This window comes from Culex quinquefasciatus, chromosome 3 (assembly GCF_015732765.1).
Source record: "Culex quinquefasciatus strain JHB chromosome 3, VPISU_Cqui_1.0_pri_paternal, whole genome shotgun sequence".
NCBI classification, from domain to species: domain Eukaryota; kingdom Metazoa; phylum Arthropoda; class Insecta; order Diptera; family Culicidae; genus Culex; species Culex quinquefasciatus.
Genome location: NC_051863.1, coordinates 184,632,323 through 184,657,032, shown reverse-complemented (window position 1 = coordinate 184,657,032; position 24,710 = coordinate 184,632,323). Strand labels below are relative to the sequence as shown.

Below are 24,710 nucleotides of genomic sequence, written 5' to 3'. Positions count from 1 at the left end.
ATTTTGTGGTAGTTTTTTATGTCTGGTTTTATTGAGAACGATTTTTTTATGTTAACGATTTTAGGCTTAGTTCAGTCATGTAAATGATAAAGCGATTTTTTTAGTGTTACTATTTTTACCTGATAAAAAATTGAAAGCTTAAGCCATAGTATTACAGCACGGCTAGTACCTCAACTAAAAAAAAGTACTATAAAAACAAATTGTTTAAAAAACTTTTAAAAGACACATTTTGTTTGAGTTTAAAAATTCAAATAAATATTTGTTTAGGATAATAATTTTTGATCTTAAATTGATTTTGAATATAATAAATATATGTGTTAAAATAATAGGTAAATTTAGTTGGTAAATAATAAATTGTACCTTTAACGGTGCTACCAATTTGTATTCTTATATGAACAAAAAAAATATAAATGTAATTTTTTCGAAATTTAAATTCTGAAACTCTGAAATTCTTGAATTCTTAAATTCTTAAATTCATAAATTCTCAAAATATTAAATTCTTAGGTTCCTAAATGCTTAAATTCTTGAATTCTTCGCCATCTTGAACCATAAAAAAACACATATTTTGGAGTCATAGTTTAGATTAGAAACTCAAATTTAGATGATCTAGAGATTGGAAATTTGGACTGTTACTATTATATTTATGTTTGAGTTTTAAAATTTTTTATTTACACAATTTTTTAATTTTTCTTATTTTTGAAATCATAATTTCTTAAATTTTCTATCTTATTATTTTAAACTGTAGCTGTTGAATTTTTGGTGTTCTAAACTCATAAATATTCAAACTTTTGTTTTTTTATTTCGATTTTGTTTTCAACCTTTATTTTTTTATTTTGAATTTTTAAAATTAAAACTCTTTTGAAATTTAAAAAAAAATGAAATATTTAGTTTATAATTATTTGATTTTTTAAGCTTTGAATTTGTGACTTATTATTCTTTTTTTATTTTTCATTTTTAAATTTATCAAATATCTGATATATGTTTTTTTTGGAAATTTCTCAATTTGAAAATATTAGTTTTTTTTTAATATTTTTAATTATGGATTTTGTAATTTTCAGATTTCTTAATTTAAGTGTTTCAAATTTTTTGAGTTTTTGATTCATTTTTTTTAATTTTGGCAATTTTGCTGTGTCACCGTTGTTCTTTCGTGTGACATCCAGTCAAAATTTATTTATGTTATTATGAATAATCTTTCCAACATTCTGCAATTAAAACATGTGTTAGTCCCTTCTATATAAAACCTTTGTTTGTCTTTTTTTAATCATATTTATTAAACGTAATTGCCACTCTAATTTGTATTTTTTTTACCTTATGTGAAAAATTTGAGTTGTTTTTGATATTAATTTCTACCTAAGCATAATTAATTTCTAGTTACTTAATAAATAATACATCCTTGATTTTCTAAATAAAATGTTGTACTGCATACAAAATAATATCCCCGTTATAGAGGTAAACTTAACTTAAGAATTCTTTTAATTACTTTTTTTGTGAACCGTTTTTTTAATATTTTGAAATAATTTAACAACTTTAATACCCAATTTGAGTAAATCCACTCAGCTGTGTACAATATTGCAGAAAAAATACTGGAATGCGCTACCCAGGCAAAAGTTTTGCGGTTTCTCTCCTTGCAGAACTTCTGCAAAAGAGAAAGATGAAGAGAGCGAGCTGAAAAGTACGGGAACGTGCTGCAAAAAAGTGACTTATGCTGGCTGCAGAATTCTGCAGAAGCTGCAGAAATTCTGCAATTCTGCAAGTACGGGAATAGACCTAATATTTAATACGGCCCGCGGCTGCATGTTCAGTACACTTTTGAAGAATTTTTATGTTTCACATACCTTATCTACACCATTCGATCACAAAACTTCACCAATAATCAAAATTTCTACTGAATTCCTCATTATTTCTTACTAAACAAAAGGGCCCGTAAACATCATTCAAAACAACAATCCGGTGACAGCGCTTTAGTGCCCTTTTAATTCTCTTCGAAATTGCATTTAGAAAGGGCCCATTATGAACAGCAGTTGGAAAGCTAAAAGGGCCTAATAACGAGATTTTTTTTAAATTATGATTTTTATTGCAAAAATCAACATAAATTTAGAAGCATTAATGCAGAGTTGAGGATAATGATGTGTTTTATCGTATCATCAGTAAAAATACCACCAGTCAAGCTTTCTTTTTAAATAGGAATTGAAACAAGTTGTCCACTTTTTGCCAGCGATTTCCTCGAATCCCGTTTTTTGGTTTTGTGCCCTAATGAAATGTTTGGCTCGATTTAATTTTCTGCAGCTACGTTTTTTTATTGTTTTGTTTATATTTATAGAGTTATCTACGTGCGCATGTATTGCGTGTACGTACACGAAAAAAAGTGAGGTTAAATTTTGTACCCGACAGCAAAACAAATGGCGTGCTAGTGTTCGTGAGAACGGGCTTAGATAACTCTATTTAAATTAAGTTTTTCCACTTTTGATTTTAAATACAAATATTTGACATATAAACAAAAAATCAGTGTAATACCCAATTAAACATACGCATTTAAAATAAAATTCAATTCAATTGGTGTTTATTAGAATTTAACAGTTCTGCCCCAGGATGTTACATTTGCAATTCAGAGATTTGGAGAACCTTTCAACTGAGATCAATAATTCATAAGCCTTTACAGGGAGGGTACATGTTTCTAAGTTTAAATTTTGCTAGCTGGGTGCTCTTTTAGGAAAAAAAAAATTTGAGAAAAAAAACCCTAGATCTATGTTTGGTTTAATTAAAATAAAAAAAATAGAAAATTTTGAAATTCCAAAATTCTACCATTAAAAAATAACACGAACCGAGATATGTACATAATTACAACTTTAAAAAAATCTGAAGTTAAAAAAATATGTTTTTAGAAAAAAAAACAATTTGAGAATTAAAAAAAATATTAATCAAAAAATTTCAGAAACATTCAATATTACGCCCTTTTTAAATGTTTGTCTTATTTTAAAATTTCGAAAATATTTTTTTCGAAAAGATCGGAAAATTTCACAAATGTTTCATATTTTAACATTTAAATCGGAAAATTATTTGCTTAGATATCGACATTAGAAAATGGTGGGTTGTTTGAGTGAAACTTAGAAAATATCAATTTTCCTGTTTTTATCTCAGCAACAAAGGGTCGTATCAACAAATTAAAAAAAAATATAGAGAATTTTCTAAGCTTTTTAAAAATATTTTTTTTAAAGTGGTCAAACATGTGCACTAATTTAAAAAATATAAAACTGCGACTATTTAAAAAAAAGTCGCCTAAAAATGGATTTAACATAAAAAGAGTGCACTTTATCAAAATTTCACTAAAGTACTTTTTGATTGCAAATTTGATTTTACATCGAAAAATGAAATTGAAAAATTTTTGCGACCAATATTTCAATTTATAGAAAAAATCAGTATTGATTCAAAAATTCATAACTCGGTCAAAGATTTTTTGCACAATCTGGAAATTTCTGAAAAGTTGGCAAACACATAAAAAATAGTGTTTTTTGCAAATCAAGTTTTAGTGACAAAAAGTTAAATAAAAAAATCACAATTTTTTTACCGTGTATTATTTTTTTTCAGTGTAGTAAGTGTAGTAGATATATATATATATCTATACCTACAACTTTGCCGAAGACACCAATCGATCAAAAAATTCCTTCAAAAGATACAGATTTTTGAATTTTCATACATCATTTTTGTATGGCCAGCTGCCGAATTTGTATGGAAAATTATATGAACAAACTAATGATGCAAAATGGCTTCTTTGGGCATAACGAAGGCACCAAAAAAGTTTCAGACGAATTAAAAAATACAAAAATTAAAATTCTAAAAAAATACCGATTTCGTAAAGAATTGCTCAATAATCACCACGATTATTGTTCACAACGATAAAACTTATTTTTCTGAATACAATGACCCTTTTGTACGACCGCATAGGATTTAAAATTAATTTTTAACTCAATTTAAAAAAAATGCCATCGCGACCTTCTTGACAGAAATGGTCCTACTTGACCGTTTGTGCCAAGGTAACCATTAGAGTGTAACAAAAATGACTTTTTGGAGGGCATTTAGGGGTTTGTTCCTCCACTGACCTCCAGGATCAGGCCAGAAAGTAAAAGTAAATCTTTCCCAGTTCCTGAGGGAAACACCCTTGAAGAGTATCGGGGCCGGCATTTACAAAGCGAATTCAGAGGCAGTTTTCAATTTAACTAATGTTAACATGTTAAAGTTAATGTTAACATTCCATAGGTCGCCTCCCTAAGGTGTCGTGATAAGGTCCAGTTTGTGACGATACACTACCTTCCCTTTACTAAGCAATCGATTCCAGAAGGGAAAAGATCACCAGTTGTATTGGTCCGAGCCGGGATTTGAACCCCGATCTACCGCTTACGAGGCGGAAGCGTTACCACTGGGCTACGTGGCTCGGTCAGGATCAGGCCAGCAGTATTGAAAATAAACGCCTTAGTGGCCAAATGCCTCAAAAATTGACATTTCTAAAAAAACTCGAAAAAATCTTTTTTACGGGTCAAATCTCATATAAAATTGAAGAGCGGAGCGCCAGCTCATGTTACGTCCAATCAAGCTCATACCCTGTTTGAAAAATGTCGCACGTCGTACGAGCTGTCGCGCGGTTTTGATTTTACCGTTTCGATATCGATTGGTCGAAAGGACGACAAACGTACGACAAACACTCGACATGCCCGACATTGTTTTTTCCATCGATTTCCCTTCAATTCGACGTCACGATTTTCGTCGACGCAAACAGTTTGACAGTTCTCTTCAATTGGTCTTGTTTGGACTTGATTGCAACCGAATCGAACCAGTTATTGTTGATGTTGGGATTCGGAAGGATTTTGACCGGTTGATAGGTAAGTTGTGCTTCTTTTTCTGTCGGAAAGTTCCGGCCGGAGTGGGCGAGTGGCCAAATTATAGTTTCTTATGTTCCAGATATTCAGAATTCAGTCTTCGTGGCGGTGGAGGAGGAGGACGAGACGCATGAATCCGGCAGACCAGATCTTTGTGGCGGAAGACGGGACCGGAAGGAACCGAGCTTATGGAGGATATGGTTCATTCCAAAGGAGGAGGAGGATGAAACACCGAGTGTCAAAAGTTCTACCCAAGGTAAGAGAAAAAGGGGTATAGAAAAAATCATTTCGTGGCGGTGTTTCTGATCCACCGGAAGTTTTAATCAATAGAAATGTTGCTTCAAGTCATTGAAATGATGGAAGAGGCGCATTTCAAAGTATCGGGAGTGAGCTTGGAAGACGGAAAGTATGAGGGCTAATATTGGGTGTTATTATTATTGGACTTCAGAATTGTATAATAAAAAACTCTAATAAGTGCGCCGCCAGGAATATCTTGATGATGAGCTTCAAAATTTAAAAACTACCAACATCCTGAATAATATTGTACAGATTTTTTATATTTTTTATATTTTTTTACAGAAAAAAATAAAATTAATTTAAATAAAAAAGGTTGAAAACAAAGCAGATTACAAAAAAATATTTTATTAAAAGGTTTGCAGAAATCTAAAATTCTAAAATTCTAAAATTCTAAAATTCTAAAATTCTGAAATTCTAAAATTCTAAAATTCTCAAATTCTCAAATTCTAAAATTCTAAAATTCTGAAATTCTAAAATTCTAAAATTCTAAAATTCAAAAATTCAAAAATTCAAAAATTCAAAAATTCTAAAATTCTAAAATTCTAAAATTCTAAAATTCTAAAATTCTAGAATTCTAAAATTCTAAAATTCTAAACTAAAATACAAAAATTCTAAAATTCTAAAATTCTAAAATTCTAAAATTCTAAAATTCTAAAATTCTAAAATTCTAAAATTCTAAAATTCTAAAATTCTTAAATTCAAAAATTCCAAAATTTAAAAATTTCAAAATTCTCAAGTTCTAAAATTCTATTTTTTTTATTTCAGAATCTTTTAGAATTTTAGGATTTAAATAAAAAAAATAATTTTAGAATTTTAGGATTTTAAAATTTTAGAATTAAAGATTTTTAGAATTTAAGAATTCTATTTCATAATTTTAATGATCTTAAACTCTAAATTCTGAAAATTTTAATTTTTTTGATTTTGAAATACTTAGGTTCTACAATTTTTAATCTCTTAAATTTTTATATTGTATTACACTCAGCCCCCGGTGGTTGGTCACTTTTTCTTTTGTAAAATGGGTGTCAAACTAAAAAGTGACCCCTTTCGTTTGACAACAGTTGGTGTCAAACCATCGGGTTTTGAGTGTATTCTTATAATTCTTGATATTTGTTAATTTCAAAAATATCAAAGATTAAATTTCATTTTTAAATTATTCAGATATTTTAAATTTTTACGATTAATTTAAACATTCGAACATTTTAAAATTGTTTAAAGTCTTTTAAGTTCTTAGCTTCCTCAAAGCATGGACTTTGGGGTCTAAAGAAACACAGGCACTTTAAATTTAAAAAAAAATCAAATATATTTAAACAGGTCCAGATGGATTTACTCCATAAAACTTTGGAGAAAAACCATGCTTTGATGTTGATTTTTAATTTGAAATTTAAAATGTTAGAATTTTTGTTGTCTTAAACTTTCTTTTATCTTTATTTTCTTAAAAATTTATAAGTTTTAATTAACTACTATTTTAACCTAATGTTTTTTCAAAATTTTACATTGAAAGTTAAATTTTTGAATATTCCTTAATTAATTATTTATGAATTTTCACAGATTTTTTGAGTATGATATCTGTCCTGAGATTCCCTTTGTTTCAACAACAAAACTCTAGATATGATTTGGATATGAATTCAGCATCTTTTTTCAGGTAACCAAAAATATTCCAATCTGATCCTGCTAACAACCCAGCGTCTCCGTGTTGTCCCACGCAGTTTGTTGAACGGAAGCTGTAACGACCGCAAAAACACCTGCTCCGGAAGTGCGTAAACCGACGTTGTCCCGTACTCCGGTGGCCATCAATCCATGGGACATAAACTGTGGCGCCGCACCCCGCCGTATCTGCGACTAGTCGAGGAGCAATAGTCCATCTTGATCAAGATGCTGCCTCGCACGCTGGCGTCGGCTCGAAAGATGGCTGGCAAATTCCGGACCTGGAAGACAACGCCAAAAACTTCCGGCCAAGATGAAAGACCAACCGGAAGACAACGCCAAAAACTACGTGGAGGTCGCGACACACAAGAAAAATTAATGAATGTATTTTAAATCGAGTGAAAAAGTACAATTTACAGTAAAATACAACTATAAATAAATAAAAATAAAACAAATATCAATTTTTTACTGCAACATAACCTAAAAACCCGAAATGACATCACACGACAAAGGCACGACATCCTAAATAACAAAACCGTGCGACGTCGGTCGAATGTCGTACGACAATGTCGTACAATTTCGATCATCGATCGCACGACAAATACGACATTTTGGTGCAAAAACGTATGACATTCGCGCGAAAGTCGCACGACATTGTCGTGCGACGTCGTACGGTTGCACGGACGACAAACGACGGACGTCTGACGGACTTTTCAGTCAGGGTATTTTGGATTTGGGCTCAGTACGCCCTCCCTGACTGAAAAGTTCGTCGGACGTCCGTCGTTTGTCGTCCGTGCAATCGTACGACGTTGCACGACAATGTCGTGCGACTTTCGCGCGAATGTCATACGTTTTTGCACCAAAATGTCGTATTTGTCGTGCGATCGATGATCGAAATTGTACGACATTGTCGTACGACATTCGACCGACGTCGCACGGTTTTGTTATTTAGGATGTCGTGCCTTTGTCGTGTGATGTCATTTCGGGTTTTTAGGTTATGTTGCAGTAAAAAATAGATATTTATTAAAAAATTTATTTATTCTTAGATTTATTTTTATTGTAAATTTCACTTTTTCACTCGATTTAAAATACATTCATTAATTTTACTTGTGTGTCGCGATCTCCACGTAGTTTTTGGCGTTGTCTTCCAGTTGGTCTTTCAGCTCATCGCTCGGCATCTTGGCCGGAAGTTTTTGGCGTTGTCTTTCGGGTCCGGAATTTGCCAGCAATCTTTTCGAGCCGACGCCAGCGTGCGAGGCAGCATCCTGATCAAGATGGACTATTGCTCCTCGACTAGCCGCAGATACGGCGGGGTGCGGCGCCACCGTTTATGTCCCATGGATTGATGGCCACCGGAGTACGGGACTACGTCGGTTTACGCACTTCCGGAGCAGATGTTTTTGCGGTCGTTACAGCTTCCGTTCAACAAACTGCGTGGGACAACACAAAGACGCTGGTTTGTTAGCAGGATCAGATTGAAAAAATTTTGGTTACCTGAAAAAAGATAACGTCATTCGGCTGAATCATCATATCCAAATCAGAGTTTTGTTGTTGAAACAAAGGGAATCTCATGACAGATATTATACTCAAAAAATCTGTGAAAATTCATTAAATAATTAATTGTGGAATATTCAAAAATTTAACTTTCAATTAAAATTTTGGAAAAAAAATTATAAATTTTCAAGAAAATAAAGATAAAAGAAAGTTTAAGACTAGGTTTAAGACAACAAAAAATTCTAACATTTCAAATTAAAAATCAACATCAACGCATGGGTTTTGCCTTCCTCACCTTACTGAGGAAAGGCTATAAAATCACTCGAAAAATGAACTTCTTATTTCAACCTCGTAGACCCACCTTCACGTATACCTATCGACTCAGAATCATGTTCTGAGCAAATGTCTGTGTGGATGTGTGTAGGTGGGTGGACAAAAAAATTGTCACTCGATTATCTCCGGACTGGATGAACGGATTTTGACCGTATTAGTCTCATTCGATCCGTCTTGGGGTCCCATAGGTCTCTATTTAAAATCAACAAGTTTAGTTAAGTACTTCAAAAGTTAAGCTAAAAAAACGATTTTGGAGTATGTCCGGAAGATTGTAAAAAGGGTGGTTTTTGCAAGAAACCCTATCATGTTATACATTTTCAGAAAGGTATTAAAAAGACCTTTCCAATGAGCCCAAAACATTGAAGATCTGACAACCCTATCAAAAGTTATTAGCACTTAAGTGTTATTTATACACTTTTTGGAGGCCGGATCTCAGATATTTCAGTAAAAATTATGTCCGGGTCCATCATGTGACCCATCGTTAGTTAGATAATTGAAAGACCTTTCAAATGAGCCTAAAACATCAAGGATCTGACAACCCCATCAAAAGTAATTGGCACTTAAGTGTTATTTATATACTTTCTGGAGGCCGGATCTGAGATATTGTAATAAAAATATTGTTCGAATCTTCCATGTGAACTTTCGTTGGATAGGTTTTTTATCAGACCTTGCCGATGAGCCAGAAAAATTGAAGGTCTGCGAACCCTATCAAAAGAAATCAGTAATAAAATTGATTTGTTAAACATGTTAAGGGAATGTTGCTATTTTTACTGAATGTATTGACTTTATGAATGTGAGGAAGGCACCAACCACCTAAAGGTGGATTAAGTATCGTTTTTTTTTCCAAAGTTTTATGGAGAAAACCCATCTGGACCTGTTTAAATATTTTTGATTTTTTTTTTTAAATTTAAAGTGCATGTGTTTCTGAAGACCCCAAAGTCCATGCTTTGAGGATGCAAAGAACTTAAAAGACTTTAAACAATTTTAAAATGTTCGGATGTTTAAATTAATCGTAAAAATTTAAAATATCTGAATAATTAAAAAATGAAATTTAATCTTCGACATTTTAGAAATTTACAAATATCATGAGTTATAAGAATACACTCAAAACCCGATGGTTTGACACCAACTGTTGTCAAACGAAAGGGGTCACTTTTTAGTTTGACACCCATTTTACAAACAAAAAAGTGATCAACCACCGGGGGCTGAGTGTAATACAATATAAAAATTTAAGAGATTAAAAATTGTAGAACCTAAGTACACTGACGAACTGACGTGCCACCCCATACTTATTTTTGAGAAAATTCTAACCGCAAATTCTCCAGCGATCACCAACTCCATCTACCTTCAGGTTCGCTGAACTAATTCTCTCTCCCACACGTGTTTTTGATATTGTGACTATGCTTCAATTTGTATTCTGCGTCGTTTCAAAAAAGTATGCGCTCAGAACGATTTTGGAGTGCGCTGTTCGTTTCGGCGAAAGCGTGTGTCAGTTTATGCTGACTTCAACAATACATTGCATGTAAACATTGGCGTGAAGCGAGAAAAGAGAGCTAGTGAAAAGAGGGAAGAGAGAAAAATCGGTTGACAGATTGTTCGCGAGAAGCAAAAATGCCAAACAAGAAGAAGACAATTGCGGTCAAAAGTGGTTCGCTCGTGGCACGTCAGTTCGTCAGTGCTAAGTATTTCAAAATTAAAATTTTTTTAGAATTTAGAGTTTTAGAACTTTAAAATTATGAAATACTAAAATTCTTGAATTCTATAAATCTTTAATTCTAAAATTTTAAAATCCTAAAATTCTAAAATTCTAAAAAAATATTTTTAAATCCTAAAATTATAAAAAATGCTAAAATTTCATAATTTTAGAACTTTAGAACTTGAGAATTTTGGAATTTTGGAATTTTGAAATTTTGAAATTTTGGAATTTTGGAATTATGGAATTTTGGAATTCAGGAATTTTGTAATTTTGGAATTTTGGGATTTTGGAATTTTGGAATTTTGGAATTTTGCAATTTTGGAATTTTGGAATTTTGGAATTTTGGAATTTTGGAATTTTTTTTCTAAGTGTTTGAAATAAAAAAATATTGCTTTTACCCTTTCTGGATCTGCATTTTTTCAATTTGTTATAATTTTTATGTAAATATTTTTTTATTTAAAAAAATATTTCTGCAAATATTTAAATAAATACCTAATTTTTTTGTAATCTGCTTTGTTTTCAACCTTTTATTTAATTAATTTAATTTTTTTCAGTTAAAAAAATATAAAAAATATAAAAAACTCTGTAAAATATTAGTCAGGATGTTGGTAGTTTTTAAATTTTGAAACTCATCATCGAGATAATCATGGCGGAGCACTTATGTTAGAGTTTTTTTATTATACAATTATGAAGTCCAATAATCAAAACACCCAATATTAGCCCTCATACTTTCCGTCTTCCAAGCTCACTCCCGATACTTTGAAATGCGCCTCTTCCATCATTTCAATGACTTGAAGCAACAGTTCTATTGATAAAAACTTCCGGTGGATCAGAAACACCGCCACGAGATGATTATTCTGTACCCCTTTTTCTCTTACCTTGGGTAGAACTTTTGACACTCGATGTTTCATCCTCCTCCTCATTTGGAATGAACCATATCCTCCATAAGCTCGGTTCCTTCCGGTCCCGTCTTCCGCCACGAAGACCTGGTCCGCCGGATTCATGCGTCTCGTCCTCCTCCTCCACCGCCACGAAGACCGAATTCTGAATATCTGGAACATAAGAAACAATAATTTGGCCACTTGCCCACTCCGACCGGAACTTTCCGACAGAAAAAGAAGCACAACTTACCTATCAACCGGTCAAAATCCTTCCGAAGCCCAACATCAACAATAACTGGTTCGATTTGGTTGCAATCAAGTCCAAACAAGACCAGCTGAAGAGAACTGTCAAACTGTTTGCGTCGACGAAAATCGTGACGTCGAATTGAAGGAAAATCGATGGAAAAAACAATGTCGGGCATGTCGAGTGTTTGTCGTACGTTTGTCGTCCTTTCGACCAATCGATATCGAAACGGTAAAATCAAAACCGCGCGACAGCTTGTACGACGTGCGACATTTTCCAAACAGGGCTGGGACGGGACGGCTGGATAGAGTCTTCTTTTTGAGTGTTTACGTTTGTATTCTTCTTCTGTTTTTTTGCAAGAAAATTCGTGTTCGAAAACAAATATCAAGCAATCTGTGATTCAGATAGCTTGACAGTTCAAATTTTCTTGACGATGTTTTTCAACTCAGTGCTCAAGCATGGGGATGACTTTTTCTTTGGTTGAAATGTTGTTTAGTTTTTCCTCGCAGATTTTTTTTGATTTGACTGTTAAAATTTGCGGTTGGACGTGGGTGGTGAATCCTGAGTTTATGTTCCATCGTTTTACGGTGGATCCGTTCATAAGAAGCTGCCTGATTCAAATTACTTGAAATGGTTGGCAAATCAAAGATGAGTCAAAAAATGATCACTTCTTCTATTTTTATTGTGTTTTTTATATGAAAGATTTTTTATTTTCATTTGGATGTGAAAAATGCAATACGATTTAAATGCGTTTTCTTACTTCAATCTAAATAAAATCCTGAAAAGCCTGCAAGTCATTAAATGGGAGGGGAGATTTTTTCTTAGATCTGCTCCTGTCGTTGTCCCGTTACGCAAAGGAAGTAAATAAACCTTTCCCAGTTCCCCAAAGAGGAGCACGTCGAATTCAACGGCAATTTTTACTCAACTTTAAAGATATTTAACATTCCATAGGTCGCACGCCCTAAGGTGTCAGAATCAAAAGAAATGGCTGGCAAAAATTCAAATTTGTACCAATTCATTCACTTCAAAAAGCAAAAAAGTTTGTTTTTCAATTTGTGGCAATGTGTTGAAATAAAAAAGTGCGAAAAAATCAAATAGGCTAAACTGTGGCCATTATTTTTGTTTGCTTTTTAAATCCAGTTCTACGGAGTTGTTTCTTCACGCCACATTTTAATTTCATAGGAAGCACAGGTTTAATATTGTTCAATCTAGATGACATTTCTATATAACGCGCAAAAAAAAAAATAACAATAGTTTTAAATGGGCAAAAGAATAGTCAGTTCATGAAATGTATTGTTTTTTTAAATGAAAATGCTGATAAGTCAACATTCGGTGTACGATAGAAATAAATGCCTTTCAATTGAAAATATTTTAATTAATCTATTCATGTTATTTACAATTATTTGTGAAATTGATTTATTTTTTTTTCAATTCAAATTACAATACTTCTCATTTTCTCCTCATAAGAAAGGACTGGTTTAGGTTGACAGAAGCGGCCATGTTGAAAGTGGTTTAGTTTGACAATAGGTTTTTTTCTCTTTGTTTATCCCATCCCAGAGTACGCCCACCGGAACAAACCCCTGAATGCCCGCCAAAAAGTCATTTTTGTTACACCCTTACCAAAAATCATGATTTTTTGAGTTCCAAATCCCACTTTTCATGCGATTTTTTGAGTTCAGGTACTACAACCATAATAATGGTTATATGGGTTGAACTGAAAAAATCGTATGAAAAGTGGGATTTGGAACTCAAAAAGTCATGATTTTTGGTACATCCTTATAACCATAGTTAATCCATTGAAAAAAAAAATGGTCTTGTGATTTTTTTTGCGCTGAAATGAAAAAATTAATAAATGTACCTACAAGTTTCCCACATTTTTACATAATATGAAGGTTAATTTATTTTTTGGTTGTTGAACAAAGTGTCATTGCGTTCAAAATTCCAACACAATAAAAAAACAACTGGCATCACTGGAAATTCAGGTGACATTTTGATACTCTGGTACTTCATGCATTCTAGTACGACACATTTAAAACGTCAATCATCGCCGCGCGCGTCTTGTAAACAAAACGAATGCAAACGTGAGAACCGGCTTCAGAAAACTTGAATCCTCCTCTCTACTTGATTTCCGGCAAAAATGGCTCAATCAACGGTCTCAAACCAATCAACGCTGCTGCCACTGGGTAAGTTGACACCAGCTTTAACTCCTTAAGTCCAAATTTAACCCATGTTTGTCCCTCAGAACTGGTGGACAAGTGCATCGGGTCGCGCATTCACATCATCATGAAGAACGACAAGGAAATCGTGGGAACGTTGCTCGGGTTCGACGACTTTGTCAACATGCTGCTGGAGGACGTGACCGAGTACGAAAACACCCCCGAGGGCCGCCGGATAACGAAGCTGGACCAGATCCTGCTGAACGGCAACAACATCACCATGGTGAGTGGAGCACTGCGCTTTGGTTGCAGCGGCACGCGAACCAGAGGGGTGTCATCATTTAAACTTGTTTTGTTTCTTCAACAGCTTGTTCCGGGAGGTGATCTACCAGAAGCTTCGTAGAATGTACACTTTTGATAAAAATAAAATAAATGGAAATTTGTTTTTGTTTTTTTTTTTTCAAATATTTGTATTTGTACGAGATTTTTGCATCAAAACTGATATTATACAAAAGTGTAACATTAAAAGCTAACATCAATCAAGTAAACTTGCGATAGATTATATCACGATTAAAAATATGTTTCTAATTCTAAGCTCATGTCGATGATACTCTCTTAACCAAAGGTAGCTTACTCTCTAACAACACTTCGACATCACACCAACACAACGTACTCCTGCTCTTCCAAATGTCCCACCTTCCCTGCAGCTTCGTCCTGGTCCAACGTTTCTACCAGCAGCTCAACCGTTCCGTCCCTTCTCGTCGTCGTCGAACTGCCCTCCACGTGAACTTCACCCTCCAGACTTGTACCACCCTCCAGACTTGTACCACCCTCCGTTTTGATCCGTTCCGCCGCCCGAAGCGCCTTTATCTTTCTCCAGATTGTGGTTTTCGGCAGCTGGTAAAGTTTACACGCCTCGGACTGGGACAGCACGCCGTCTATGCATTGCTGGGCGGCTTCGAGGATCCGATCACGGGACGTTTTGTCCCGCTGCTTGAGAGGCACGCTCTCCGGCAGGGCACCTTCGCTGAACAGTTTGAGTTTGTCCCGGTGCAACGTGGACAGCGGAATGTCGAACCGTTTGCTGATGTTCAGGAGTTTCTCGCCGGATTTCAGCGCTTCGATGGCTTCCTTTCGCGGCGAGGGAAGTTCCAGCCGTTCGGCTTTGTAGTTTGGAACCTTGACGGCTTTTCGCCAGAGGACCGTTTTCGGGATGCCGTACTGAATCGAGGCCGTGCGAAAACTGACGCCACCTTGAACTATGCTGTTGATGGCTTCCTCTAGCCGGTCTCCGTACTCGCAATTTTTCAGTCGCTTTTTTGCCGATCCTTCGCCGCTTTCGTTCATACTCGAGTCCGATTCGTGGGTTTGATTTGCCAGATCTTCGCTCTGTTCCAACACCGTGAACGATGCCATGGCCGGCTTGATGTCCTGCCCACTCGTGGACGTTTCCAGCTCTTCCATGTCCATTACCTGAACTTCATAATACTGGTTCAAACCATCTCCCACAACCGCAGTCTTCTCCGCCACATTCTCCACCTCCGGCACCACCGTTTCCCCCAAACCCACCTCAGACTCCACAACGCCATCATCCGGCACCTCTTCCGCAAACGCATCCTGCAGCTCCTCGTACTCGTACTGCTCCGGTGTGATAATGTTCGACCCGCTAATCTTAATCCCGTTAATGTCCCCATTCTTGTAGCTTAACCCCTTCAGCTGGAACAGCTGGCACGCCTCAATAAAGTCCGCCATTTCCCGCCCGTTCATGTGGACCTGCCCCGTGTACACAAAGTTCAGCACCTGCTTCATGACCGCGTAGCGCACATCCGGAATAACCACCCTAATCTCCTGCAGTCCTCCCCCAAGGAACGCCACCATCGAACTGCTCGCCGAGCTGAAGATATCCTCGAAAAACTCCGAAGCCATCGCCAGCACCATTCGGCTGGCCTGCAGGCACGATCCGTCGGCCAGCACCAGCGTCACGTCAGTGTACAGAGAGTTGGCGTATACCTCCTGGAATGTGCTGGACATGTGCTCGGTGAAATCGACCCATCTGACGCTGGACACGTTCGCAGCGATGCCGGCTGCGGTTCGGTTCATCCTGGCGACACGGTTCCGACCGGATTTTGGAACGGAATTTGCAGATTGCGTTGGAACCCACTAAATTTTGGAAAGTAAACATAAACAAGTTGGAAGTTTTGATTGGAGCAGATGAGATGTACTAGAGTGAAAGGAAGTACTAGACGTGTGTTTGTGACGGTACGCACTCCGCAGAACTTTAATTTAAAAAATATTTTACACATATTTAAAAAAACGTTGTTATAAAAATATTCAAAACTAAAAATATACTAAATTGAATCGCCGTCAGCAACATTTCGAGAGACATCATGTAAATTTTGACACTTTCTAGATTATTGAATATTCTGAAAATACTTCTAACAATAGGCGCTTTCAAAAATGTAACCTTAATAATTGTAACTTTCAAAATCTTCAGAAAATGGATGGGTTGTTTGGATGAGACGTAGAAGACTTAGTAAACATAAATTTTCCTGTTTCTTTTTTTTTAGGCCGCTGTATCTCAGCAACCAGAGGAACATATCTGAAGTTTTTTTAAAAAGGTCCAAAAAACCAAATTTTCAGTTTTTGCTTTTTGGGTGTTTTTGAAACCACCTTGAATTAGGGTACTAAAAAACACCCAAAAAGCAAAAACTGAAAATTTTGTTTATTGGACCTTTTCAAAAAAAAAAAAAAACTTCAGATATCAAAATGTCTCTTAGACAATTATGTAGCAAATTTTTTGAAACATAAAAAAAATATTTCAGAAATGGTCACTCATGATCACTATTTAAAAAAAAATCAAGTTGCAAATATTTTGCTGAAATCAAACATTCGGTGGCTACATCTCGAAAACGGGGCACTTTATCCAAAAATCTGTTAAGAACTTTTCGATTGCAAATTCAATTTTACATGGAATTATGATATCCAAAAAGTTTCATGTATAAAATAGAATTAATTAAGGGGTATGATTTTCAGTGTGCAAACATTTTGTGTGCAGTTATGATTTGCACAGGTGGAGAATTCGGTGCAAAGTGTGCAATTTTTTCTTTGTTCATAGGAAAAGCCCCCAAAAATTTCGAGACAAATAAAAAAAATAAAATAAATAATCATAAAAATGGATGAAATCTCCAATTTCGTAGGAAATTGCTCCTATAGTTGATGGAGTATTAGAGTGTAATATCAAAATTGATTTTCCAGCACAGCATTATATTAGTTCCTTTTAGGGTCCTAAACAACTCCCCAAAGTTTGGTAACGATTGGTTAAGTCCCCACTTTGCGCAAAGCGATTCAATTTTCCATACAAATTTGTTTGGGAAAAATCATTTTTTTGAATTTTGATATTTAAAAAATCCAAGTTTTACGCTGTGCTAAAACCGGATTCATATTTGGATGCTCTGGAATGTGCTCTACAACTTTTCCGAAGAGAGTATGGTGCTAACTTGCTCCTGAAAGAAGATACAGCGTTCTCAAAACTCGTCTAAAACGTGATTTTCGATAAAAAAAACTCAAAACTCAAAACTCGTCTAAAACGAGGTCTAAAACGTGATTTTCGATCAAAAAACACGTTTTAGACGAGTTTTGAACACGCTGTATCTTTTTATAGGAGCATGTTAGCACCATACTCTCTTCGGGAAAGTTGTAGAGCACATTCCAGAGCATCTGAATATGAATCCGGTTTTGATATAGCGTGAAACGTGGATTTTTTAAATATCAAAATTCAAAAAAAATATTTTTCCCATACAAATTTGTATGGAAAATTGAATCGCTTTGCGCAAAGTGGGGACTTAACCAATCGTTACCAAACTTTGGGGAGTTGTTAAGGACACTATAAGCACAGACAAACAGACGTAAATCATTGAACAAATTTAACGAAAATCCATCAATCACAAAAAAATGGAAAAAGGTTAGCTAGTAGCTCGATCTGGTGGCCAATACTAGCATTAAGCATCACTGTATATGAGAATTGGTTAGTGTGTGAGTGAACGCGGTCACTCTTGTTGTAGTGAGAGGAGGGAGATTTGTTTACTAACATTTACATTTGTTTACCAACATGTGAGAAGAATGCAAGAAGTTCAAATTCTTAACTCACGCAGACGGTCCACGTCCGCGGCCGATTGCGGCCATGCACTAGGTAAATCTTGCCGAGGAAACATTCGTGTAGGCTGCAGAGGTTGATGGAAAGATGCACCAGTTTGAGGGTGGTTTGGGTATTACTGCGCTGTTTGTGAACAATGCCCACAAATTGGCCATGAGTTTAAATAATAAATTTCTTGGCGTGAGGTTAAGCTATTGTGAAAGCAGACAAAAATCAAAATACGAACGCAACCTGTCAAAGCTGTTGCGCCACAGGCTGATGTACACGCTAACGACAAACCACTACATTTTTGTTCGGCGCAACAGATTTTTTCGCGCAACAGAAGTGTTGCGCACTTCGGTTTGGTGGTGCGCGGATAATACCTTCTCGGCAAGCAATTTAGTCCACTTGCAAGCAACCAAATAATCGTATGAGACCAGGTTGACCTTGTTGTCGACGGTCTATACCTACATCTTCAACCTTACCGGGTCGCGCAATTGCCATCGCTGGACACCGGTTCATCCATGAGGGACAGATTTGAGGGCCACGACGGAGTCAACATTCTCGAGGTCGGCCGGGTTGTCAATACCGAGTTGCTGAAATCGTGGTAAGCGCAATCGCCATCGCTGGAAACAGCGTCATTCATGACGGCCGGATTTGAGGACCACGACGGAGTTAAGATTATCACGGTCTCTTGCGTGCTCGAAGTCGGCCGGGCCGCGCAATTGCCATCGCTGGATACCGCGTCATTCACTAAGGCCGGATTTGAGAACCACGACGGAGTCAAGATTCTCGCGGTCTCTTGCGTGCTCGAGGTTGGCGAGGCGATTCCGGTGGACACTGCATTGCCTAACCCATTCACCTGGTCAAGTTGGGGTACACCATCTATAATGTAGACCAAATTCAGTTTCTAATTGCATTCATTCAAGATCTAGTTGAAATTTACCAACGCCGACGGATGAAATAACAAAATCAGCTGAATGGGACGGCGTCTCGTTGTTGGAATTGCCTAAGAATCTTCCGATGTTCAGAACACCGGAATCGTTACTCGTAGCTTCCGGCATTTCTTCGTCCAGTGGCTCGTGTTGGTCTAGCAGTAGACTTCCGCAGTTCGCATCCGGCATATCTTCATCCTGTAGCTCGTGTTTTGTGATAAAACTTTCAAACCAATCCGGCGTCTCTTCTTCTAACGGTTCGGCCGGGAAGGATTGAGGATTATCTATCTCAACAGACCATTCAGCGGAATCCACACCCGGAGGCGGGTCCGGATCCAAAAATTCCACCGACCAATCTTCTCCAAACTGGTCCATCCTCACACTCAAGTAGCAGCAGAAAAAAAAAACAAAACTTTTGGCGCGCTAGCTTAAACGTCATTTGAAAGTGTGCCTTGATTGCAGCGCCATCCTATTCTGGTGGATAATCCGAGAACTAAGTTTAAATTCAAATCAGCCGTTATATTCCTGATTGATGGAATTAAAAAGAGATTTACGTCTGTTTGTCTGTGCTATAAGGAACCAAAAAGTTGCTGTGCTAGCTAAATTTGGACAACTATATTTTTTTCCATTCAACCATATTACACCCTAATGGAGTATATATATTTTTTAATAAGATCCTAAAAACAAATGTAAACATTGAGGGATACACTGATGGACATTGACATAAGGTGTGAAAGAGATACACTCAATGTTTACATTTGATTATAGGACCTAATAAACAAGTCTAGATATGGTTAATATGCTAATCTCGATTTTAACTCACGCTTTTAAAGATTTTTTGGGAGTCTAGACGTCATAGGTGGCAGTGCGTGGCCGAATGGTTACGCTGTCCGCTTTGTAAGCGGATGATTCTGGGTTCGACTCCCATCTGCTCCAACCTTCCATCGGATGAGGAAGTAAAATGTAGGTCCCGGCCTTGGTTGATGTTAGGCCGTTAAGTCATTCCAGGTGTAGGAGTCGTCTCCATGCCATAAGTACAAACAACACACCAAACCAAGCCCCTACTCCGGTGGAATCACTGGCGGCGGTTGGACTCGCAATCCAAACACTGAAAGAAACTGGCATAGTAAATTCAAATGTTTTTCCACGTGAGATGCTCAAAATGTAAACACGGTAATTCAGCGTGCTTTTCCTTTGATCCTAACATGATTTACATGTCACATGGACGTGATAATCATTTGAAACCAGCTGATTGCTAGCCAAAACCTTTTCACTCTTTTATCGCATGGTATTCACGTTGGATTCAAGTGAATTTCTCTTGGATTGGCCCCATCAATCTTTTCCCATGGTAGTGAAGTGGAAACCACGTTAAAACTGTATGTTTTGAATTTGAAAGCCAAGTGGGCAGTTTTTCTCGGAAATTCATTAAGCAAGATGGCGAGAAAGAGAAAGGCACTTGCGGAGCTCGTCCCCAGGCCAAAAAGTTTTAATTTGTTAAAATTAAGGTTGTAAAAACAAAATTCATTAGGAATCGTTATTAACACGGTAAGCATTTTCATTATTATAAAAAATGCTTAGCTAGAAAGTTTTTCTTTATTTTTTCAGGAAATCGAGGAGTATCAAGACCGCAGTGGATCGAATTTTGATAAAGTTTCGAGTGCGCACAGTGTCCAAAAAGGGCTCGGAGGAAAATTCGGTGGCCATTGACCAGTGACGAAGGAACAGCAAGTGGCGATGCGGCAAAGCAAGGGAATTCCTGTTGATTTTTTTTTTTGTGTTAATGCGATCCGGCCGGCATTGCCGAGATGTGATTTTGTTGTGTTATAAATATTAAAAAAACAATAGAATATGATAAATAAAATACTAATTTTGAAAAAGATTGCTGTTTTGATTAAATATTTTAACCTGCTGAAAAAACGCATTTTAACGTGCTATCCATTTGATTTTCAAAAGAATTTCATGTGATAATCATGTGTGATTACATGTGAATCTCACGTGTTTTTCATTTCATTTCGATGAGAATTTCACTTGAATTTACCGGTTCCGCAATGAAAAATTTCTATGTGATTTACACATGACATTCACATGTGAAGTCGAATGGGGCAGATTCATGTGTAAAACATGTGACATTACTATGTGCCTTTCTTTCAGTGAAGGTCGTCAGTTCAAACACTGGGGTGGAAGGTTCCTTGGAGTAGAAAGAGGTTTGGGTGCTCTCCCCATTCAAGCCTTCGGATTCCTAGGTTCAAGCAGAAACTTGCAATAGAGACCACAAAAGACCCGGGGTCGTTGTTGTGGATGGTTTGATTTTTTTGACGTCATAGACTTTCCAGTTTTGAAATGAAAATATTTAAAAAATCACAGAATACTTTAATGCGAACCAAGATGCGAACCCAAAATGTAAATTGGTTCCACTCTAGGGTAAGCGGAGAACCTCCATAAGCTTGCGATTGTAAGAGCAGAGCAAATAAGACAGAAAATTATTATCGTTCAAAGCAGGTTCCAAAAAGTTCAAAATTGAGGTTCCAACAAGTTCAAAATTGAAATTGCTTTGCGAACAACATTTCAGCACAGGTAAAAATGTTCAGATTAGCGAATCCCCACTGTCTGCCCCAATTTCCCCAACAACTGCCACCACTGCCTTGCGTGAGTAAACAAACCCATTCTAGTACTGCACCGCTCAAGAAAAGAGTCCGCATAAATTTTGTCAACTTCAAAAAATCTGTCTCCTCGCGTAATGTTCCGATAAATTCCGCACGAAAAAGAAACCCCCGACGCAGCCATGACCTGCGTAGTGCCCGGCTGCAACGCTAGCGACCAGGAGTATTTGGTGGAGTTCCCCCAGTCGGCCAAACTGGCCGACCGATGGCAGGCGTCCATCGAGCTGGGCACCGGCCAGAAACTTCAACCCAGAGCAGCGGCAGAGGTGGAGGAGGACGCGGAATCCCGAAGGCGACGACTTTGTTTGGCCCACTTTGCCGGGGACGACACCACCAGTATGATCAGCTACCAGGAGCCGTGCTGCTTCCGGAATTGGTGAGGGGGTTTGGTTTTTGGATTCCGTCAGGTTTTGATATTTATTTTTGAGTAGGAACGGCGAAACGGTGCAAGTGTCCAGCTGTCGGCTGTGTTTGCGGATTGGCCTGCGATCGGAGATGTTTCCCAAGTCGGGCAAGCTGGAACACGTCACGCTGAGCAACACGATCCGGGCGGTGATGAAGGTTTCGCTGGCCCCGGACGACTTTCTGTCCAACATTTGCGAGCGGTGCCTGGTCAAGGTGGACGTGCTGAAGAACTGGGCCCGGGAAACGCTGCAGCAGGAGATGGACTTTCGGGAGTTGATGAATTTGGCCCGCAAGGAGACGCAGCTGGAGGCGGACATAAAGGTGGAAACGCTGATGGTGGAGGCGAAGGTTGAGGTGCTGGAGGAGGAACTGCCGGAGGTGGTGGAACCAAGGGAGAAGGAGTCGGAGCCGGAGGTGGCTGACGATCGAGGAGGGTCGTCTTCGTCATCGTCGTCGTCGCCGTCTTCGTCGTCTGCGTCGTCCGATGAGGATGATAAGCCGTTGGCGAGACTGCGTCGCAAGCGGGGACGTCCCGCGGGAAGGCCTGCTAGGGAGTTGAAGAAGCGCGGCCGGAAGCCGAAACCACGAACTGAGGAATTTGGGGAAAAGGTTAAGAAGAAACGTGGTCGGAAGCCGGGATCGCCGAAGCCGGTGCGTCACGATTATCTGAGAAACATTCTGGACAAAAAGTGCTACATTTGTGAGTTGATTGTTGAGAATAACGACGAACTGGTGGCACATTTGACGGAAGTCCACGCGGGAAAGATCGACTACCGCTGCAACGAGTGCAACAAGGCGTTCGGTAAGGTCACGATCTACAATCGGCATCTGAGTTGCCACGACATCACGGTGCGACCTCGAAAGTGCCAGTTCTGTACGCTTTGCTTTAGCGCCAAGGAAAGCTTGAAAGTCCACGAGAATAAGGTTCACGGAGCGGATCACGTGCTTCCGAAGAAGTATAAGCGAAAGAACAAGGTCTACCAGTGTGAATCGTGCGGAAAGATCTTCCTAACCGATTCTCTGTTGAAGCAGCACGACTTGTATCAGCACAAAAAGATGCCAGCGGCGACGTGCAAAATTTGCGGAAAAACTTTCGCAACTAAAGCCAATCTTGAAAAGCATTACATCGTGCATACGAAAGAACGTCCTTACAAGTGTGACAAGTGTGAAAATACGTACAAAACTTCAACGGCCCTAACGAAGCACACCCTAATGCACGAACGCGTCCTTCCTTACGAGTGTCGCTACTGCGAAGAACGCTTCCTAACCCAAGCTCTTTACGACAAGCATCGCTTCCTGAACCACAAGAACCAACAGCCCAAGTTCCGCCCGCAGAACGCCATCACGCGGTCGATTCCCTGCGCGCTCTGCTCCGACGTCTTCAGCCGCTCAACCGACCTCCAGAAGCACATCAACGACGCCCACTCGGACCGCCAGTACCCGTACATTAGCTGTCCCCAGTGCCCGCAGCAGTTCCTCCAAGAGCAAACGCTCACGGCGCACATGAACATCCACACGGACCTGTTTGCGTGCGAGATTTGCAACAAACCGCACTCGTCCGCTGCCCAGCTCCGCGACCACATGGAGTCGCACAACCCGTCCCAGCCGTGGCAGTGCACGATCTGTCTGAAGCGGTTCAGCCTGCAGTCAAACTTTTCGCGCCATCGCCTCATCCACCAGGACGACAAGCGCTTCAAGTGTGACCTGTGCGACAAGGGATTCTCGCAAAAGGGTAAGTAATTTAAAATTCTGTTAGTAAACCAGCTAACAAACCTTCGTTTTTCAGGCCAGTTGATGAACCATCGGCGCACCCACACAGGGGAACGTCCGTTTACGTGCCCAATCTGCGGGAAGGCGTTCGGGGATCAACCGACGTTCTACAAGCACCGCAAGCGTTGCATGGAAAAGGAGGGCATCGGTGAGGAACGGGCGGAAAGCATGGTGGTGAACCATGATCAGGAGGGTGGGCCCGTTGGCGGTGGAAGCGTTGGAGTTGGTGGCGATGGGTGCGAGTATTGAAGGCGTGTGTAAGTAAGTATGAGTGTGAACTGTATGTTTGTGGCTTAATCATTAAATTGCGTACTTGTCTCTAGTTCATAGGTTTGATTTTTCCGAAAGCCCATTAACAACTCCGTTTCAGACGTGCCTAATACGGACTCCACAAGCCTCTTATGGTCTGGTAACACCTTACTCGACGGTCAAAGTGCACCATGTACGAAACGCTGATATGGCCAAGAGAGGCAGCCCTGAACCGACGACCTGAACCTGAATCGAGTTTACTTGCAACGCATCTGGAGTCAGCTCATGATCTGAGGGTTGTTAAGGCCCCTTTCCAGTCAATTCAAGCACAGCAAGAAAAAATCGAACGTACCATGTTTTTTTTGCAGATTTTCCCAATGAATATTTCTCGAGAACTGATTGGATTACGGAGCTTGCGTGGTCGATCGTAATTTCTCGACTCACGAACGAGATTTCTCGTTAGTACTACGACTTAGAGGGCCTCGTGGCGCGGTGGTTAGCGGCTTCGGCTGCCGATCCCTAAGTTGCTATGGGGCGCGGATTCAATTCCCGCTTTATCCTCCTGACCTTCTATCGGATGGGGAAGTAAAACGTCGGTCCATTTGCGTAAAAGAGGTTTTAGGTGACTCACCACACGTAACCTTCGGACGCCTAGAAATGAGCATAAACTTGCAACAGAGCCCACAAAAGACCCGGCGGTCGTTAAAGTGGATTGCTTTGCTTTTACTACGACTTACCATCGACAAATTACGATCGTAATTTTACTGTTGAGAAATCTCGATCGTGGATCGAGAAATTACGATCGTAATCTGTGATATCATTTTTATGAATATTTTTTTAACGGAATATTTAAAAAAAAATCTGAGTTAAATATTTTTAATGTGAAAAGATTGCAAAATTAAAAATCTAAAATTACTTACTAACTTCAGACAATTTTAAAAAA

At 38.2% G+C, this 24,710-nt stretch overlaps 4 protein-coding genes and 2 long non-coding RNA genes across 7 annotated transcripts; 3 read left to right on the top strand and 3 right to left on the bottom strand.

The window, feature by feature from the left end:
- Positions 1-4,798: 4,798 nt before the first annotated feature.
- LOC119770146 lies at positions 4,799-7,019 on the top strand. Its single transcript, XR_005278677.1, has 2 exons — positions 4,799-5,127; positions 6,811-7,019. It is a non-coding gene; the product is annotated as an uncharacterized LOC119770146 (long non-coding RNA).
- A 1,057-nt stretch (positions 7,020-8,076) lies between these two features.
- LOC119769914 lies at positions 8,077-11,557 on the bottom strand. The gene is made up of 3 exons (XR_005278575.1): positions 11,467-11,557; positions 11,214-11,387; positions 8,077-8,306 (listed from the first exon to the last, which is right to left on the bottom strand). It is a non-coding gene; the product is annotated as an uncharacterized LOC119769914 (long non-coding RNA).
- A 1,933-nt stretch (positions 11,558-13,490) lies between these two features.
- On the top strand, positions 13,491-14,059 carry LOC6046556 (U6 snRNA-associated Sm-like protein LSm5). Its single transcript, XM_001863701.2, has 3 exons — positions 13,491-13,643; positions 13,703-13,899; positions 13,984-14,059. The coding sequence occupies exons 1-3, from the start codon at positions 13,598-13,600 to the stop codon at positions 14,017-14,019; spliced, it is 279 nt and encodes a 92-aa protein (XP_001863736.1). The 5' UTR covers positions 13,491-13,597; the 3' UTR covers positions 14,020-14,059.
- Positions 14,060-14,073: 14 nt separating this feature from the next.
- Positions 14,074-15,811, bottom strand: LOC6046555. The gene has a single exon (XM_038265087.1). It carries the CDS (start codon positions 15,714-15,716, stop codon positions 14,271-14,273), a length of 1,446 nt encoding a protein of 481 aa, XP_038121015.1. The 5' UTR covers positions 15,717-15,811; the 3' UTR covers positions 14,074-14,270.
- A 2,416-nt stretch (positions 15,812-18,227) lies between these two features.
- Positions 18,228-18,963, bottom strand: LOC119769750. The gene is made up of 2 exons (XM_038263282.1): positions 18,695-18,963; positions 18,228-18,633 (listed from the first exon to the last, which is right to left on the bottom strand). The coding sequence occupies exons 1-2, from the start codon at positions 18,870-18,872 to the stop codon at positions 18,230-18,232; spliced, it is 582 nt and encodes a 193-aa protein (XP_038119210.1). The 5' UTR covers positions 18,873-18,963; the 3' UTR covers positions 18,228-18,229.
- A 2,381-nt stretch (positions 18,964-21,344) lies between these two features.
- On the top strand, positions 21,345-23,840 carry LOC6046560 (zinc finger protein 665). 2 transcript variants are annotated; one of them, XM_038264105.1, is made up of 3 exons: positions 21,345-21,719; positions 21,775-23,480; positions 23,535-23,840. In XM_038264105.1, exons 1-3 carry the CDS (start codon positions 21,466-21,468, stop codon positions 23,765-23,767), a joined length of 2,193 nt encoding a protein of 730 aa, XP_038120033.1. In that variant the 5' UTR covers positions 21,345-21,465; the 3' UTR covers positions 23,768-23,840. The 2 variants fall into 2 exon arrangements, with proteins under 2 accessions (XP_038120033.1, XP_038120032.1); XM_038264104.1 differs by having other exon boundaries at positions 21,772-23,480.
- The last annotated feature ends 870 nt before the right edge of the window (positions 23,841-24,710 follow it).